This window comes from Bactrocera neohumeralis, chromosome 4 (genome assembly GCF_024586455.1).
Source record: "Bactrocera neohumeralis isolate Rockhampton chromosome 4, APGP_CSIRO_Bneo_wtdbg2-racon-allhic-juicebox.fasta_v2, whole genome shotgun sequence".
NCBI classification, from domain to species: domain Eukaryota; kingdom Metazoa; phylum Arthropoda; class Insecta; order Diptera; family Tephritidae; genus Bactrocera; species Bactrocera neohumeralis.
Genome location: NC_065921.1, coordinates 30,912,066 through 30,928,746, shown reverse-complemented (window position 1 = coordinate 30,928,746; position 16,681 = coordinate 30,912,066). Strand labels below are relative to the sequence as shown.

The 16,681-nt window shown below is 36.9% G+C and overlaps 2 protein-coding genes across 9 annotated transcripts in view; one reads left to right on the top strand and one right to left on the bottom strand.

The window, feature by feature from the left end:
* LOC126756605 (probable protein BRICK1-B) overlaps nt 1–16,681 on the bottom strand; it is a 153,849-nt gene that overhangs the window by 58,727 nt on the left and 78,441 nt on the right. The gene's annotated exons all lie outside the window — the stretch shown is intronic.
* LOC126756537 (obscurin) overlaps nt 1–16,681 on the top strand; it is a 145,813-nt gene that overhangs the window by 60,623 nt on the left and 68,509 nt on the right. For all 6 annotated transcript variants that reach the window (XM_050469657.1, XM_050469660.1, XM_050469661.1 and 3 more), the window contains 4 exons: nt 1,126–1,395; nt 3,812–3,968; nt 7,204–7,289; nt 13,082–13,217. In XM_050469657.1, the coding sequence (XP_050325614.1) occupies nt 1,126–1,395; nt 3,812–3,968; nt 7,204–7,289; nt 13,082–13,217 (649 nt within the window). The remainder of the gene's footprint in view (nt 1–1,125; nt 1,396–3,811; nt 3,969–7,203; nt 7,290–13,081; nt 13,218–16,681) is intronic.

Below are 16,681 nucleotides of genomic sequence, written 5' to 3'. Positions count from 1 at the left end.
GTTTAAAATCCCTGCGTAAACTGTTTTCAGCACTTACTATTGGGATTAACCTGATGGTCAACTTCGAATTACTCTGGTCACATAATTATATATGCAATACTTCAACTTTAATTATATTAAAAAATAAAACTGAATTCAAATAATTTTCTTAATTAAAAAACATAATAGTTTCTGAAATTTCCATTTAAAATATTTATATGTGAAAAAAATTATTTCAATACTACTATTGGATTTTTCAAATAAGGGATTGTGTTACCCTAACTAATTGCACACAGGCATATCAATTTTGTCTCGTTCGGTCAAAATTGCATGTTTTGGTTGTTTAGGGTTGTCAAATTGCTTGGAACATTCTGAAGTTTGGCAGAGATCATCAATCGATTCAAATCTGGACTGCCTTATGTCCAGCCACTTCAGCAATACAATTTTCCGAGAGTTAAATAACACTTTTGTCTTCTTCTTTGTCTTGCTGGAAAATCCATTCAACATCATTGAAATCAACAGCAAAATCAAGGAGACTCGTGCTTTAATTAATTTATTTAATGTTTCATTGCGACTTTATATTCGTAGGATTAGTGCTAGGGTGTCATTACCATATATGTACATATTATTTCAACACTGGATTACATATTTGGGGATTTTAATACCAGATAGGGATACATATACAGCATGCGAATCCTTTTGTGTTAAAAAAACTATAATATACATATATTTATTAACATGTTAAAAACCTGCTGTACTTAAATAATTGTTTAGAAGCCATTCACACGGACATAAATACCCAATAATATCATAAAATAATGTTGCCTTCGGATTAATTTCGAAATATTGAAAATTGAATTGTAAAACCCTGTAAAATATATATAGTATACATGATATGTATATACTTGAGTAGTAAATAATTGATAGAAATTTTTCAATATCTTAGAAATTAGTAAATTAAATAGGCATTCAGACGCTAAATATTAATAAAATCGAACATATTGCTAAATTAGACATGTGTATCTCTGTTCAATCATTAATACCGATGTGATTCAAATATATACTTATGTATTATACGTACCACAATATGCATGCGTGTGTCAAATTCACATATTCAACACTGAGTTATATCTTTTTTTTTGCAAGTGAGTTCGACCACTCGAGATTATGAGAGAGGTTCTTCATATGACAATTACGGAGACAATTTGAGAAGTACAGCAAGCTCAAGAATAGAGAGGAGGAAACAAGACGATCATAGATCTATATTTTCCTCAAGCCGAGCAGAAAGCAGAAATGAAGAATACTATGGGTCGAGAATCGCAACGCGATCATCCTCACGCATGATGGAAGAAAACAATTTAAAATCGTTAGAAAAACCCGAAATTCTTCGACCAGCAAAAAGCGCACAGGTTAAACGTAAGCATACTTTTTAACATTTCTTCGAATGTTTTTAAAATATATTTTATTTAACTAAACTTACTACTCATACATATATGCTTCTCCTCTTTTATATGGAATGCAGATTAAAATATTTTCAAGCGATTGTCACGAACGTATGCGAAATATATTTAAATACAAGCATTATATCTAAAAAAATTTTAAGGAAAAGTCACAAAATTATTATTATTATTAGATTGAGATTTGTCATAGCTGTTCCGTAGAAAAAATAGGTCAATAAAAATTGCAATATCTTGCAGTGAGTATAATACTCAGACTTGTTAATCTAACGATGCCTGCCATAAACTAAAATTAAAGGAGGGCTTTCCGTAGACTCACATACAAGGTCTGTCGTAAAAGAAACAGAACTTTTTAAATATAACTGTTTCTGGTGGCGTCACCTATTGGTGGGTATATGAAATAAAAAGTTTGATCTCTTGTTGACATTTCGTAAAAATTTTAAGACAATTGGATAACTACAATCGATGTTATCGATCAAAAAGTGACAGCAGCTTTAGGTCATCGGTCGTAAAATGCATTTTGAACAAAGAGCAAATATTAAGTTTTGTTTTAAACTTGGGAAAACGTTTACTGAAACATTTCAAATGATGAAAAAAGTTTATGGTGATCAGTGCCTATCCCGTAGTAATGTGCATGAGTGGTTTAAGCGATTCTAAGAAGGTCGTGAGGATCTCTGTGACGATCAGAAGTCGGGCCGGCCAAAATCAGTGATTACCCAAAACAATATTGAAAAAGTGCAGGAATCTATTAAGAATGAGCCGAAATCTTCTTTGCGTTACATGGAAATGGAGTTAAACATCACCATTCCATTCATCGCATTTTGATAGATAAATTGGGTCTGCGGAAGGTGTGCTCCAAGTTTGTTCCGCACAAATTGACTGAAGAGAAAAAATTGCTACGAATCCTACATTTTAAGGATTTGATTAAGGAGTCGAGAAAGGATATAAACTACAAATATTCGATTGTGACTGGTGATGAAACGTGTTGCCTTCAATATGATCCCGAAACCTAACGTCAAAGTGCCGAATGGAAGCATCCAGACGAGCCATCACCGAAAAAAAGTCGTCTTCGGAAGTCAAAAATAAAGACAATGCTGATTTGTTTTTACGTTTCCGAGGGTATTGTACACCGAGAGTTCGTCCCACCTGGCCAAACTATTAATGCTGTGTTTTTCCTTGGTGTTATGAAGCGTCTTTTGTCACGCATTCGTCGTGCTCGACCACAATACCGTGAGGCAAGGTCCTGGCGCCTGTTGCACGAAAATGCGCCGTGTCATCGGTCGACGCTTGTCACTGATTTTTTGACAAAAACCTCCATATTAACCATTAATCACTCACCCTACTCACCTGATCTGGCACTCTGATTTTTACCTATTTGGAAAACTTCATTTGCCCATGAAAGGACACTGGTTTCAGGACATTTCAGCTATCCAAAAGGCGACGACCGATATTCTCAAGAGCATTCCGAAAAATGACCTTAAACACTCATTTGAAATGCTTATTGACCGAGCTAAACGCTGTATCGAAGCACAAGGAAACTACTTTGAATAAAAAAATATAACTTTTGAAAAATATTAAATTTTTGTTATTTTTTTAACAGTCCTGTTTCTTTTGCGACAGACCTTGTATGTACTTGCATAACTTCCTTCATATTCAGCGCTAAACCATCCTATAGTGAAGAAAACATGTCCACTTAATTACATTCAAATATCACAGATATTATATTAACCAATAAAAAAAATATAAAGTCAACTAGTAAGAAGGATACATACATATATCGGGTATATTTAGGCTAGGAGAAGTTCTGAGCTAATTATAGTTATTTAATTTTGACATTAAACTAATATACCTTCGTGTAATATTATATGTAGTGTAAGGGGTTGGTCTAATTCATGGACTTTCAGTCATTTTTACAACTTTCGTTATGAAAAGGACCTCTCTGAATTTAAATAAGATAACACAGACTTTGACCAATGTATACGGATGATACTCAGTTATAGCCTCCTTGCTGTATTCGGTATAAAGGGACTTGCAAAGTTATAGTCTGGTTCAATTTGCCACTTAAGGCCACTTTGTGGATATGGCAATGGTCCGATTTTGGCCACCGTTTTTACTCAATAAAGACATCATCCGAGTTCAACTCATTTGATCCTCCTGAGACGTATCAAATAGTATTAAGTATTGTTAATCTGCAACATGTTTATAAAAAAATTAATGCTTAATAAATACAAAAAAATGCAAGCCTTGTAAAAGCCTCCTTTGTACGTATACAATAACTATATTTTAGTTGCAAATGTTTTTCAACATACATTTATGCGATACCTTACAATAGTGTTTTGTTGGTACAATATTTTCGAAATTTAAAACTTTTATAGCTGGAGAGTCTGCTCATTTCGAGGTTCAATTTGTTGAAAAACCAGGATTAGTGGTTTGGTTAAAAGATAACAAGCCCTTGGAAGATAAACTTGCTGACCGAGTTGTGCAAACAGAAGCAGCGATGAATTCATACCGACTGGATATTAAGAATTGCAGGTAATTTTCATTTAATTTAAAATTATTAAATATAAAATTGTTTACTTAGCAAAGAATCAGATTACAGCATAAATCTCAATTTATATCAGTACGAGGTGTGTTCAAAAAAACCGATAATTTTCGTTTTTGAAAAAAATTGCTTATTCATTCTTCTACATTAAGGGGGTATTCTAGTCTAGAATTTTGAAAAAAATCATTTTTTTTTTGCATATTCTTAAAGACTGGACCTTTAAGAATATATTCCCCAAAGGAATTTTTAAAATTCCTATTATTTACCGACTGCCTGCAGTTAGACTCAAATCTTTAATCGCGTTTTTCTCGAAACTACTATTTTCAACACCTCTGACATGATTTCTCAAGTTCTAATGAACCGATTAACTTGAAATTGAAATGTTGTCGCCTTTAAAATAGTCCCCATTCCATACTATGCACTTATGCTAGCGCTTCTTTCAATCGTAAAATTACTTCTCAAACTCGATTTGTGGTATAGCCTCATCGCTTTCACCGATGCGCTTTCAATGTCATTAATCTTGTAAAACGGCTTAACGTTCTCTTTTTTGAGGAATATGGAGTCTTCGTCTTCGTCATCGTTACAGTATTGTTTTTGATCAGAAAGCATAAGCTTATACGAAACGAAAATCGTCAACCTCATAAAAACATGTCTAAACTTAGCGGCTGCTACAGACAAAGTAAGAAATGAATCTTCTTCTTCCTTACTGGCGTAGACACTACTTACGCGGTTATTCCAAGCGAGGCCAGGTCCTTCTCCACCTCTGCGTCGAATACTTTCAGAGCTGGATAAAACTCGTAACGTCGACTTATCAGATGTTGTCATCATCCATTCCTCTGCACCATATAGCCAGACGGGAATAATGAGTGACGTATACAGTTTGGTCTTTGTTCGTCGAGAGAGGACTTAACTTCTCAATGGCCTACTCAGTCCGAAGTTGAACGTGTTGGCAAGATTGTTATTGGTGTTAATACTAGTTCGAAGATAGACGAAATTATCTATGAATTCGAAATTATGACTGTCAGCAGTGACGTGGGAGCCTAGTCGCGAGTGCGACAACTGTTTGTTTGAGGACAGGAGTCGGACACTACCTGACTCATTTGCTTTGCTTCCTAATCCAGTCTGGAGAAAGAAGAACTCACGGCGCGGATGTTGAGGCTCGATATTAATATTATAAGCATCGATTAAGTTCTGCAGCTCGAATTATTTTCGCCAGCAGCAGATTGAAGAAGTCGCACGATGGGGAGTCGCCTTGTCTGAAACCTCGTTTGGTATCGAACGGCTCGGAGAGGTCCTTACCGATCCTGACGGAGCTTTTGATGTTGCTCAACGTCAGTTTACACAGTTGTATAAGTTTTGCGAGGATTTCAAATTCAGACTTAAAGGCAGTCACCAAGAACGATCTTGACATCGTGACGGGTGCAGCTCTCAAAAGTGTACTCCAAGCACTCATAGAAGGTATCTTTGGTCACATTGTCCTTCGCTTCCGTCGGGCCCGAGCGCATATCAGCGATATGTTGAAGAACTTAGCTTTGCTGATTTTGTTTGATGCTAGACGTTCATCTACTTGGAAGTTGTCGGCGATGGAGTCTCTCTCCCACCACGAATCCAACACCGAATTTGCGCTCCTCTATTTGGCCACTGTAGTAAATTCCACAAAGACCTACTCGTTTCAGTCCTTGTCCAATCGCACTGCTTGGATAGCGGTATTATCAGCCTTTATTTTCACAAAGACAACAACCAGCTGGGCAGCGGCACCTTCCCATTTAAAGGACCGGAGATTCAAGTGAATGCCTTTAAATCGTTAACCTTAATGCGTTTGCTATGGTCGTTATTAAAAGGGGGGTTTCTCTAAGGAATGAATACAGCTGAAAATTTTGAAATTGAAATTGACAAGTGGACTTTACACATAAAAATATTTTTGGTTTACTAATGAAAACGATAATGTAATGTTTAAATTATTATTTAATATAAACTAATATCGATGTTGGGGAAAATAACTCACACAAAACGCAATTAATCTAAAATCTCTAAACTGAAGCTGACTTTTTACCATCAACATTGATCATTGTGTGAGATTTATTTGGTAACAGATATTCGGAGAGAATCCTTTCATGATAATAATACGTCTGTATGTTTAATGCAAATTGGGTGGAATAGCTTCTTTACAACAACATAAGATAAACATCCCATGATAGCTTCCTATTCGACATGACTATCTATAATGGTTTCCATTCTAATTTTAAAGAACTCAGTTCCATACAACGGGTATTTTTGAAACTATGTATTACAATTACAAAACTGTCCAACAAAAGGTGTTCATCGCCCTCCCTTAAGGGGGCCTGGTTTAGAGGCTTCAAAAAATCTATTTTTTTGAGGATTTTTTTGGGAAGGAAAGAAATAATTGATTAAAGCGAAATTTCTAGGGTTTATAGTTATATATTTAAGCATCATTCACAAATTTTTTTGGATACAAAATCTTTGATATTCCGACTTTGCGCGAACAACTTTTTTTGGATTCTACTCATTTTGATCTTTACTTTCGGTCGGATACGCGTAAATCCACGTTTCGTCATTTCTTACAATTTCATAAAATTCGTATCGCTCTTAATGAAAAATCTTAAAGTTGAGGCCACTGGCTTCAAATATCGGTAGAAAATTTTAATAATTTCGACTCGTTGTTGGATTGTATATCTTTCCATGATGAAATGGTAACATTTATCCCGAACAATTTACACCAGAGGGCTTTTTTTTGAGCGATCGACAAATTGTGGGACCAACGTGAAAATTTTTTTTTTACAGTCAAATATCCATGCAATATAAAATGTAAGCTGCTCCCACTAATCAGGATAGGTTACAAAACGATCTGGCAATATAACACAACATCAATAATTTCCGGAACAACAACTGATTTTCGACGACCTCCACGAAATCCGTCTTGAAGTGATCTACGTACTCGATTATATTCTCTGGCTCTTGATATCTTATAACATTAAGTAAGACACTTTTGTTAGCATTTTGTCCTTCGGTAGTAAATTCACCTACTCTTCTTTATTTGTTTTATGATATGAATCTTATATTAAAAAACTGGGTTAAAATGGTATCTTAAATTTAACCATCATTGCCTTATAATAAATAATTACAATTTTTTATAAATAATATAATAATATCTAGAAACGATAATATGTCTAAACATTATTTTTGCAATAATATTTTTTATTCTAGTGAGTCTGATGCTGGTACTTACACTGCAAAAGCAATATCTGGAATTGAAAACGTGACATGTTCCGCCCAACTTGCAGTAGGACAAGGTAAGTCTAAAATTGACAAAATTTTTGATTTTTTATTGATATAATCACCAGAAGAAAAATTGGAATATATAACTTTTCAAAGATCTAAACATTTAAATTCGTTATCGGTTTATTTTTATCCTTTGAAGCGAATGACTATGCTTTGTGGGATGTATTTTTGCTACAAGACGGGGAAAAGTTAGCTAACCTGGTACCGATAGGTTACCAGTGAGGGCTTTTTTGGTAATGCTTACTGTGTAGCATGATGCAACCAGTTCAAAAAGCGATTCTGGCATATTGATTGAAATTTCAAAAAAGTAAGGGAAACCCATTGACTATTTTTTAATGAAATGGTCGATCGGTTACTTCGTCAATTGATATATATAATAGGTTATGTTTTGGCTATAACTGTCCAATATGTCATTCCCTTGCTTCTTAAAAAGTTGGAACTTTAATTTAAAATTTTAATTTTGTTTTTAATAGATAAACATGTAGTATTGGGTCCGATTGAATTTGAAAAACACGCTGACTCTAACTTTTGAAAGGTTATCCTTTTCACCCAACACTTATGGGGTTAAATTTATGTGGAAAAATACTTATCTGCCTTTCGTCGGTTCCTTTAATGTACGAGTGTCTATGTTGGGTGTTGTAAGTTGAAATGTCTCTGTTGACTGCTTAAATTGAATTGCGTTCTCCGTCGGCTGTTTGAATTGAAGTGTGTGTCCCAAATGTTAGATGTTCATGCCCTCGTCTCGGACGCGAGAAGTCCTCTCCAAGCTCTTTCAGAGCATCTTCCTTTTTGACGATTCTAAGCATATCGCTGTACGACATGTTTCCAGTGCCCGCAATTATAATTGCATCGGGCCTCGGACGTCGAGCAAAAACAGCCTTCTTAATAGAGTTTTGTGCTTTTCTTTCACCTGTGTCCATTCATTTCCTTTTTCCTCTTCCTTTCGTTGTTTTTGGAATGTTTACTTCATTCCTCTTGCACAGGGTGGTCCTCTTTTGGACTTCCTCTTGGCTGGCTTACAAGCCGAAAACGAAGAGGACACTAGTATCGCAGTTGGCAATCAAAAAACCATGATGAGGTTGAGGTATTGAGTAAATAAACGAATTCATAGTCACTTACAACAGTTCAAGCAGGTTTCTATCACTCATTGACGATATTACGGAAGTATAATATTGAAATCACATTTATATGCAACCCAAAAGCACAAAGTTTTAAATTTGAAGATAGGTGAGTTTTATGCCTTTATTGGCACTAACTTCCTTATGGAATACCACAAACTTTCAATCGTATACTATTCGTGACAACCGAAAAGGGATATCCTAAAAACATAATAGCTGATAAAAAATGAAAAGAGGATATAGTGGTTTTAGATTATCCTCTATCGGCACAAGCTTCAGCAAGTGGATGTATCGGGTGATTTTTTTGAGGTTAGGATTTTCATGCATTAGTATTTGACAGATCACGTGGGATTTCAGACATGGTGTCAAAGAGAAAGATGCTCAGTATGCTTTGACATTTCATCATGAATAGACTTACTAACGAGCAACGCTTGCAAATCATTGAATTTTATTACCAAAATCAGTGTTCGGTTCGAAATGTGTTTCGCGCTTTACGTCCGATTTATGGTCTACATAATCGACCAAGTGAGCAAACAATTAATGCGATTGTGACCAAGTTTCGCACTCAGTTTACTTTATTGGACATTAAACCAACCACACGAATGCGTACAGTGCGTACAGAAGAGAATATTGCGTCTGTTTCTGAGAGTGTGGCTGAAGACCGTGAAATGTCAATTCGTCGCCGTTCGCAGCAATTGGGTTTGTGTTATTCGACCACATGGAAGATTTTACGCAAAGATCTTGGTGTAAAACCGTATAAAATACAGCTCGTGCAAGAACTGAAGCCGAACGATCTGCCACAACGTCGAATTTTCAGTGAATGGGCCCTAAAAAGTTGGCAGAAAATCCGCTTTTTATCGACAAATTTTGTTCAGCGATGAGGCTCATTTCTGGTTGAATGGCTACGTAAATAAGCAAAATTGCCGCATTTGGGGTGAAGAGCAACCAGAAGCCGTTCAAGAACTGCCCATGCATCCCGAAAAATGCACTGTTTGGTGTGGTTTGTACGCTGGTGGAATCATTGGACCGTATTTTTGCCGTTGGACGCAACGTTACGGTGAATGGCGATCGCTATCGTTCGATGCTAACAAACTTTTTGTTGCCAAAAATGGAAGAACTGAACTTGGTTGACATGTGGTTTCAACAAGATGGCGCTACAGAACAATTCATCTCAAGAAATGGACCCGTAAGTTGGCCACCAAGATCATGCGATTTAACGCCTTTGACTATTTTTTTGGGGCTACGTCAAGTTAAAGTCTACAGAAATAAGCCAAACTATTCCAGCTTTGGAAGACAACATTTCCGAAGAAATTCGGGCTATTCCGGTGGAAATGCTCGAAAAAGTTGCCCAAAATTGGACTTTCCGAATGGACCACCTAAAACGCAGCCGCGGTCAACATTTAAATGAAATTATCTTCAAAAAGTAAATGTCATGAACCAATCTAACGTTTCAAATAAAGCACCGATGAGATTTTGCAAATTTTATGCGTTTTTTTTAAAAAAAGTTATCAAGCTTTAAAAAATCACCCGATATAACAAAACGATATGTTTGGCATCCAATTTCTATGAATCGGAGTCTGCGATCATTTCAAGAAAAGACCAAAAAGGTATTGTGAATGCTGTTATTTGTCTAATAGTTGTAAAAGCCTATAATTCGTGTATGGGTGGAGTTTATCATGCCGATCAACAGTGAAATGGTTATGGCCTTGACAGGAAATCTAAAAAGTGATGACATCGAATTTTTTGGGCACTATAAGAAATTGCGTTCGTTAATATCTATGTGATTTACTGTCAGTCGTTTGAGAAATAAATATACGCTTCTACAATTAAGGAGATCTGTTAATTTAGGGTCATGACCCAAAAATATGTCAACTTGAAACGGAAAAGCTTTCAATCTAAAGGTAACGATGGTTCTCCAGACGATAACCCCAAGAGAAATATAAAACAAATTGAGTCCGTTTGCAAAGATTTTTTTAATTGGGAAAGCTCAGTGTACATTGGTCAGTTCTCGTTAACATTTGTGAGTTTTGTTCGTCGAGAGAGCACTTTATTTCTCAATTGCCTACTCAGTCCGAAGTAGCACCTGTGGGCAAGATATTGTTGTTGGTGTATGTCGATCCACGGGTGTTTTCCAGTTTTCGCACATTGTAGGGTCTCCCTTTTTGTGGATTGGGCAGAGCGCACTTAAATTCCAATCTTTGGGAATGCTTTCATGTGACCATGTTCTACAAAGAAACTGATGCATTAACCTTATCAGTTCTTCGCCGCCGTGTTTAAATAGCTCGGCCGGCAATCTATCGACCCCCGCCGCTCTGTTGCTCTTCAGGCGGGTAAATGTTATTCGAACTTCTTCATGGTCGGGCAATGGAACGGGGTCCGGGGAATCGGGTTCGCCTTCTTCCGGCGTTATACTTTCACTGCCATTCAGCAGGCTGGAGAAGTTTTCCCTGCATAATTTTAGTATGCTCTGGGCGTCAGTCACTAGATCACCTCTGTGAGTTCTACAAGAGTATGTTCTGGTCGTGAAATCTTCTGTTAGTTGCCGCATCTTTTCGTAGAATTTAGAGCATTACTCCTGTCGGCCAGTTCGGTCAGTTACCTTATACCGAATTGCTGATGAGTGCCCTCATAGAGCAGGAGTGCAAGAGGAAATAGTTCGGCTGTCTGTTGTGATTGCAGCTTCTCGACGTTGAACCTTCCTTGTGTTTGTTGACGTGCGTTTTTTTGCTGCACAGAGGCCGGTGCGTATCTTGGCTGCAACAAGATAGTGGTCCGAGTCGATGTTAGCACCTCGGAGCATGGGCACGTCTAGAACACTGGAGACGGGTCTTCCGTCTATCACAACATGATCGATCTGGTTGGTGACTTTTCGATCCTGAGACAGCCATATAGCTTAGTGAATTTTGCTATGCTTGAATATAGTACTACAGATAACCATGTTTCGGGCCCCATCGAAGTCGATTAGCTTCAATTCATTTAGGCATATTTCCTTATAGAGGCTGAATTTGTCAACCCTGGCGTTAAAATCGCAAAGCACGATTTTGACATCGTGGCGGGGACAGCTCTCATAATTGCTTGTCAAGCGCATTTTTGGTCACATCGTCTTTCTCTTCCGTCGGGGCATGGGCGCAATCAGAACTAGTACCTACCGCTTCAATGTATTAATAAATCGTCTTATCACCTACAAATAAAAATGTACGGCTTGGTTTAACAACGGTACTTAGAAATAACAGCTATTTGAAATATACTTCCAGATCTCCGAAAATACTTAACTTGATATTTTAGTTCCAATTACATAAATAAGCAAGATTTTATAGTGAACATCCGAATTTTAGGTCTTTCATATATCCGTCTAAAAAACCCTACAAAGGACAGAGCCATGGCCACCTTTTAAAGATTTTCAAGCCATGGATTCACCTCCTAAATGAGATGCGCCTCGTCTTCCTGATTTTTTATACATAGAGAATACGGTCTGTCGCAAAAGAAACAGGACTGTTAAAAAAACAACAAAAAATTAATATTTTTCAAAAGTTATATTTTTTTATTCAAAGTAGATTCCGTGTCAGCGTTTAGCCCGGTCAATTAGCATTTCAAATGAGTGTTTAAGGTCATTTTTCGGAATGCTCTTGAGAATATCGGTCGTCGCCTTTTGGATAGCTGAAATGTCCTGAAACCAGTGTCCTTTCATGGGCAAATGAAGTTTTCCAAATAGGTAAAAATCACAGGGTGCCAGATCAGGTGAGTAGGGTGAGTGATTAATGGTTGTCAAAAAATCAGTGACAAGCGTCGACCGATGACACGGCGCATTATCGTGCAACAGGCGGCAGGACCCTGCCTCACGGTATTGTGATCGAGCACGACGAATGCGTGACAAAAGACGCTTCATAACACCAAGGTAAAACACAGCATTAATCGTTTGGCCAGGTGGGATGAACTCTCGGTGTACAATACCCTCGGAATCGTAAAAACAAATCAGCATTGTCTTTATTTTTGACTTCTGAAGACGATCGACTTCTGATCGTCACAGAGGTCCTCACGACCTTCTTGGAATCGCTGAAACCACTCATGCACATTACTACGGGATAGGCACTGATCACCATAAACTTTTTCATCATTTGAAATGTTTCAGTAAACGTTTTCCCAAGTTTAAAACAAAATTTAATATTTGTTCTTTGTTCAAAATGCATTTTACGACCGATGACCAAAAGCTGCTGTCACTTTTTGATCGATAACATCGATTGTAGTTATCCAATTGTTTTAAAATATTTACGAAATGTCAACAAGAGATCATACTTTTTATTTCATATACCCACCAATAGTTGGCGCCACCAGAAACAGTTATATTTAAAAAGTTCTGTTTCTTTTGCGACAGACCTTGTATGTCGATTAGTTTTGGCTTTTACAGACAACAGTTAGATGAAATAAATTTGTGTACTCTGTGGCAACATGTAGCAAAATTTTTTCAAATTTAACTAAGTTTTCTGAGGTTTTTGCGAGCATTTTCTCTACATATGGGAATTATTAATTACGTACATTTATGTATTTGTAAATGGTTTTGAATATTGATAGAATATATGAATTGAATATTGATTTTTTATTTAATGCGGAGAGCATATATACATATATATTTTAATGTAAAATTTATATACATATATAATAATTAATGTGTTAAACTCTCTTTCCAGCTGCTGGACATGACGAAACAAAAACAAACGTTGCACCAGTTTTTCTTGTGCAGTTGAAGGATGTTGAAATGTTGGAACAAACACTTTTCAGATTTATGATTAAAGTAATGGGTGATCCAAAACCTAAAGTGAAATTGTAAGAAAAAATAAGAGCATGAGTCTTGATAGATACTGCATGCAGGTTTTTAATTATATTATATTTTTAGCGTTAAAACTTTTATTCCTTACTTTAACTAATTGACTCTATATCAACCTTAGGTGATATTATGCTTTCCCAATCTTTAAAAATGCTGCTTTTGTTTAGATATAAAATCAAAATTTTTTTTAGCATACTTCTGTTAAAATACACTGAAATTTATTCTCAAACTCACGGTCTGTACGGCATTTTATGTTTACCTACGTTGTTTCTTGAAGAGATATTGTTTGGTGATGTTTGCGCATAGAACGCATATTAGATTCACTCTCTTATACCTGCGCAACATTTTGCACAGAGTATAATAATTTTATTCACCTATCGAATATTTGTATTATGTTTATAGTGTTAGGTTATACTAAAAAGAAGAGTTGAATTCCAAGTGAATATCTGCCTGTCCGTCCGTCTGTCCACACATGCAAGCAGCAACTTAAGTGAAAAGCGAGTTGATGAAATGTGGTATACGTATTCCAAATTCTTTCAACACAAATTCCTTAAGTACCCCCACCGACACAGTAAAAAAAAAAGATGAAATCGGTTGATAATCCCGACCATAGAGACATTAAATTTCACACCCAAGATGGTACGAGAGAGCTTTATAGAAGCCGGGGGCAAAATAAGTCGAAGGGCGTGACAATGCTCACATTTAGGTTTAAACTCTTACTTCAGTACCTACTTCGAACTACTTCGGCCAAAATCGATAAGTAGTATTACCGTGACATTCCTACATTACGGTGTGAAAATGGACGAAATCGTACTACAACCACACTTACTTCCCATACAATACAATTTTAAATTCCATCTTCTTTCGCTTTCCATTATATAAATCAAGAGCTAAATAATGTATCCGAGTAAAACTTTGTCCTACACATAGTGCTACCTTATGACCGAAAATTGTTCAAGTCGAATCAAAAGTATTCAAGATCCCAGATACTGAGTATGTGGATCCCAGTTCCTATTGCCAACTTCTTTCCGAAAATATCGGTCAACCCATCATCGAAAACAAATTCTTCCGAGTTTGATCCTTGAAAGTTACGAGAGTATAAAATGTTCGGTTACACCCTTACTTCTTATCCTAACGCGATATAGCACAGCTTAAAGGTGAGCGAAATTCTGCTCCAACCATGTTATAACTCCACTATATTGAGTACACCTAATTTTGTTTTTACGCGGTAAATTGATTCCAGAAAAAACTGTGAAAGCAAACACATTGATCAATGAAGATAAATTTGTTTTTAATCATAAAACAGGAATTCTTCTAAATTTATGATATGAACATATTTCGCAAAAATTAAATATGTCAAATAACATTAAAGCCCTAAAATTTTTAAAACGTGCTAAATGGAATGAAATCGTGTAAAAAATTCAAAATTATTTTATTTTCAAACCATGTAAAAAACATCGAGTAAAAACATAATTAAGTGTTTCTGAATCTGAATGTAACTTGGTGCACATGTTCCTTGGCACCCTGAAGAATCCGATCACTGCCACCTCACAAAAAACCGAATAACCGAAAACCTATAAAACGCCTAAACTAAGCGGTAAATTAATATACTTAGTACAGCGAATCACAAAAGGGAGACATCTTTGGTTTGGAAATCTTCAAAAAGTGGGCGAGGCGTAATATCTCATAAACCACAAAAAAAATATCAAACAAATTTGATCATGATAATTTCGGTACCTTCTCCGGCAGAGCGAGAATGGTTGAAATCGTTTCAAACCCACGCCCGAAAGACCTTAACTTTACTTAAAACCTAAAGACTTTCTTCTTCTTCTTTATTGGCGTTGACACCGCTTACGCGATTATAGCCGAGTTAACAACAGCGCGCCAGTCGTTTCTTCTTTCAATTGAATATTCCAAGCGAAGCCAGGTCCTTCTCCACTTGGTCCTTCCTCTGCTTCCCCCGGCGGGTACTGCATCGAACACTTTCAGAGCTGGAGTGTTTTCGTGCATTCGGACAACATGACCTAGCCAGCGTAGCCGCTGTCTTTTAATTCGCTGAACTATGTTAATGTCGTCATATATCTCATACAGCTCATCGCTCCATCGAATGCGATATTCGCCGTGGCCAACGCGCAAAGGACCATAAATCTTTCGCAGAACTTTTCTCTCGAAAACTCGCAATGTCGACTCATCAGTCGTTGTCATCGTCCAGGCCACTGCACCATATAGCAGGACGGGAATTATGAGTGACTTAGAGAGGACTTTGCTTCTCAATTGCCTACTCAGTCCGAAGTAGCACCTGTTGGCAAGAGTTATCCTGCGTTGGATTTCTAGGCTGACATTGTTGGTGGTGGTAAAGACCTTAACTTTACTTAAAATAACGCAAATCACAAAATGGAATTCATAACATCAAAGTGCATTCATTATAATAAAGAATTTCGTGCAGGCCATATTTGCTTTAACAGCACAACCATTCTTCTTCTTCGCTGTATCGACAACGACTGAACGAAATAGCGTAAGTTTACATGAGAAGTTCGCTGGCCTTAAAGTGAAATCCTATATGTCAGTAACAGCTTTACTAATTGCAACCAAATTTGGTGCGTAGTATTTTTCTGCTTTACTGACGTAGACACCGCTTACGCGATTATATCCGAGCTTACAACAGTTTGCCGCCGAGTTTGGCGCCAATTGGAAATACTAAGTGTAGCAAGGTCTTTCTCCACCTGGTACTTCCTCTGCTTCCCCCGGCGGGTACTGCATCGAACACTCTCAGAGCCGGAGTGTTGGCAAGAGTTATTCTGCGTTGGATTTCGAGGCTAACGTTGTTGTTGGTGTTAATACTGGCTCCAATATAGACGAAATTATTCACGAATTAAAAGCTATGACTGTCAACAGTGATGTTGGAACCAAGTATTGGTTTGGCGGGGATACCAAATTTAAATATAGCGGCATAAAGGCAGGCTCTTTTCGTGCTGTCAGAAGCAGCTTTGAAATCGACGAAGAGGTGGTGTCGATACTCTTTTCACGGGTCTTTCCCAAGATTTGGCGCATGGTGAATATCTAGTCAGTTGTTAATTTTCCAGGCGTAAAACCAAATGATAAGGTCCAATCAGTTTGTTGATGGTGGGCTTTCACACGATACGCCCAATAGAATTGTATTTTCTTACGCAATCACAAGTCTTTTTAATTGAAAAATGCCCTTGCTTATGTGTTATCAAAATGATCTCATTCTCCATCTGGTTTGGTACCACAATTATTTCCTCTGCTGGTTCCATATAAAAAAAAATTTCATAAGAGATAAATAATTCTTTGTTTTCCAATATTTTGCGAATTGTTCGCGTCCATTCATCTTTTTGTTGGGCTTCTGTTAATCTACCATATGCTGTAACGATTCGTCTATTATAACGCGAGCTAGCTAGCTTAAAGCATCGAAATGCTTCATTTCAGATGCTGGCGTATGCTC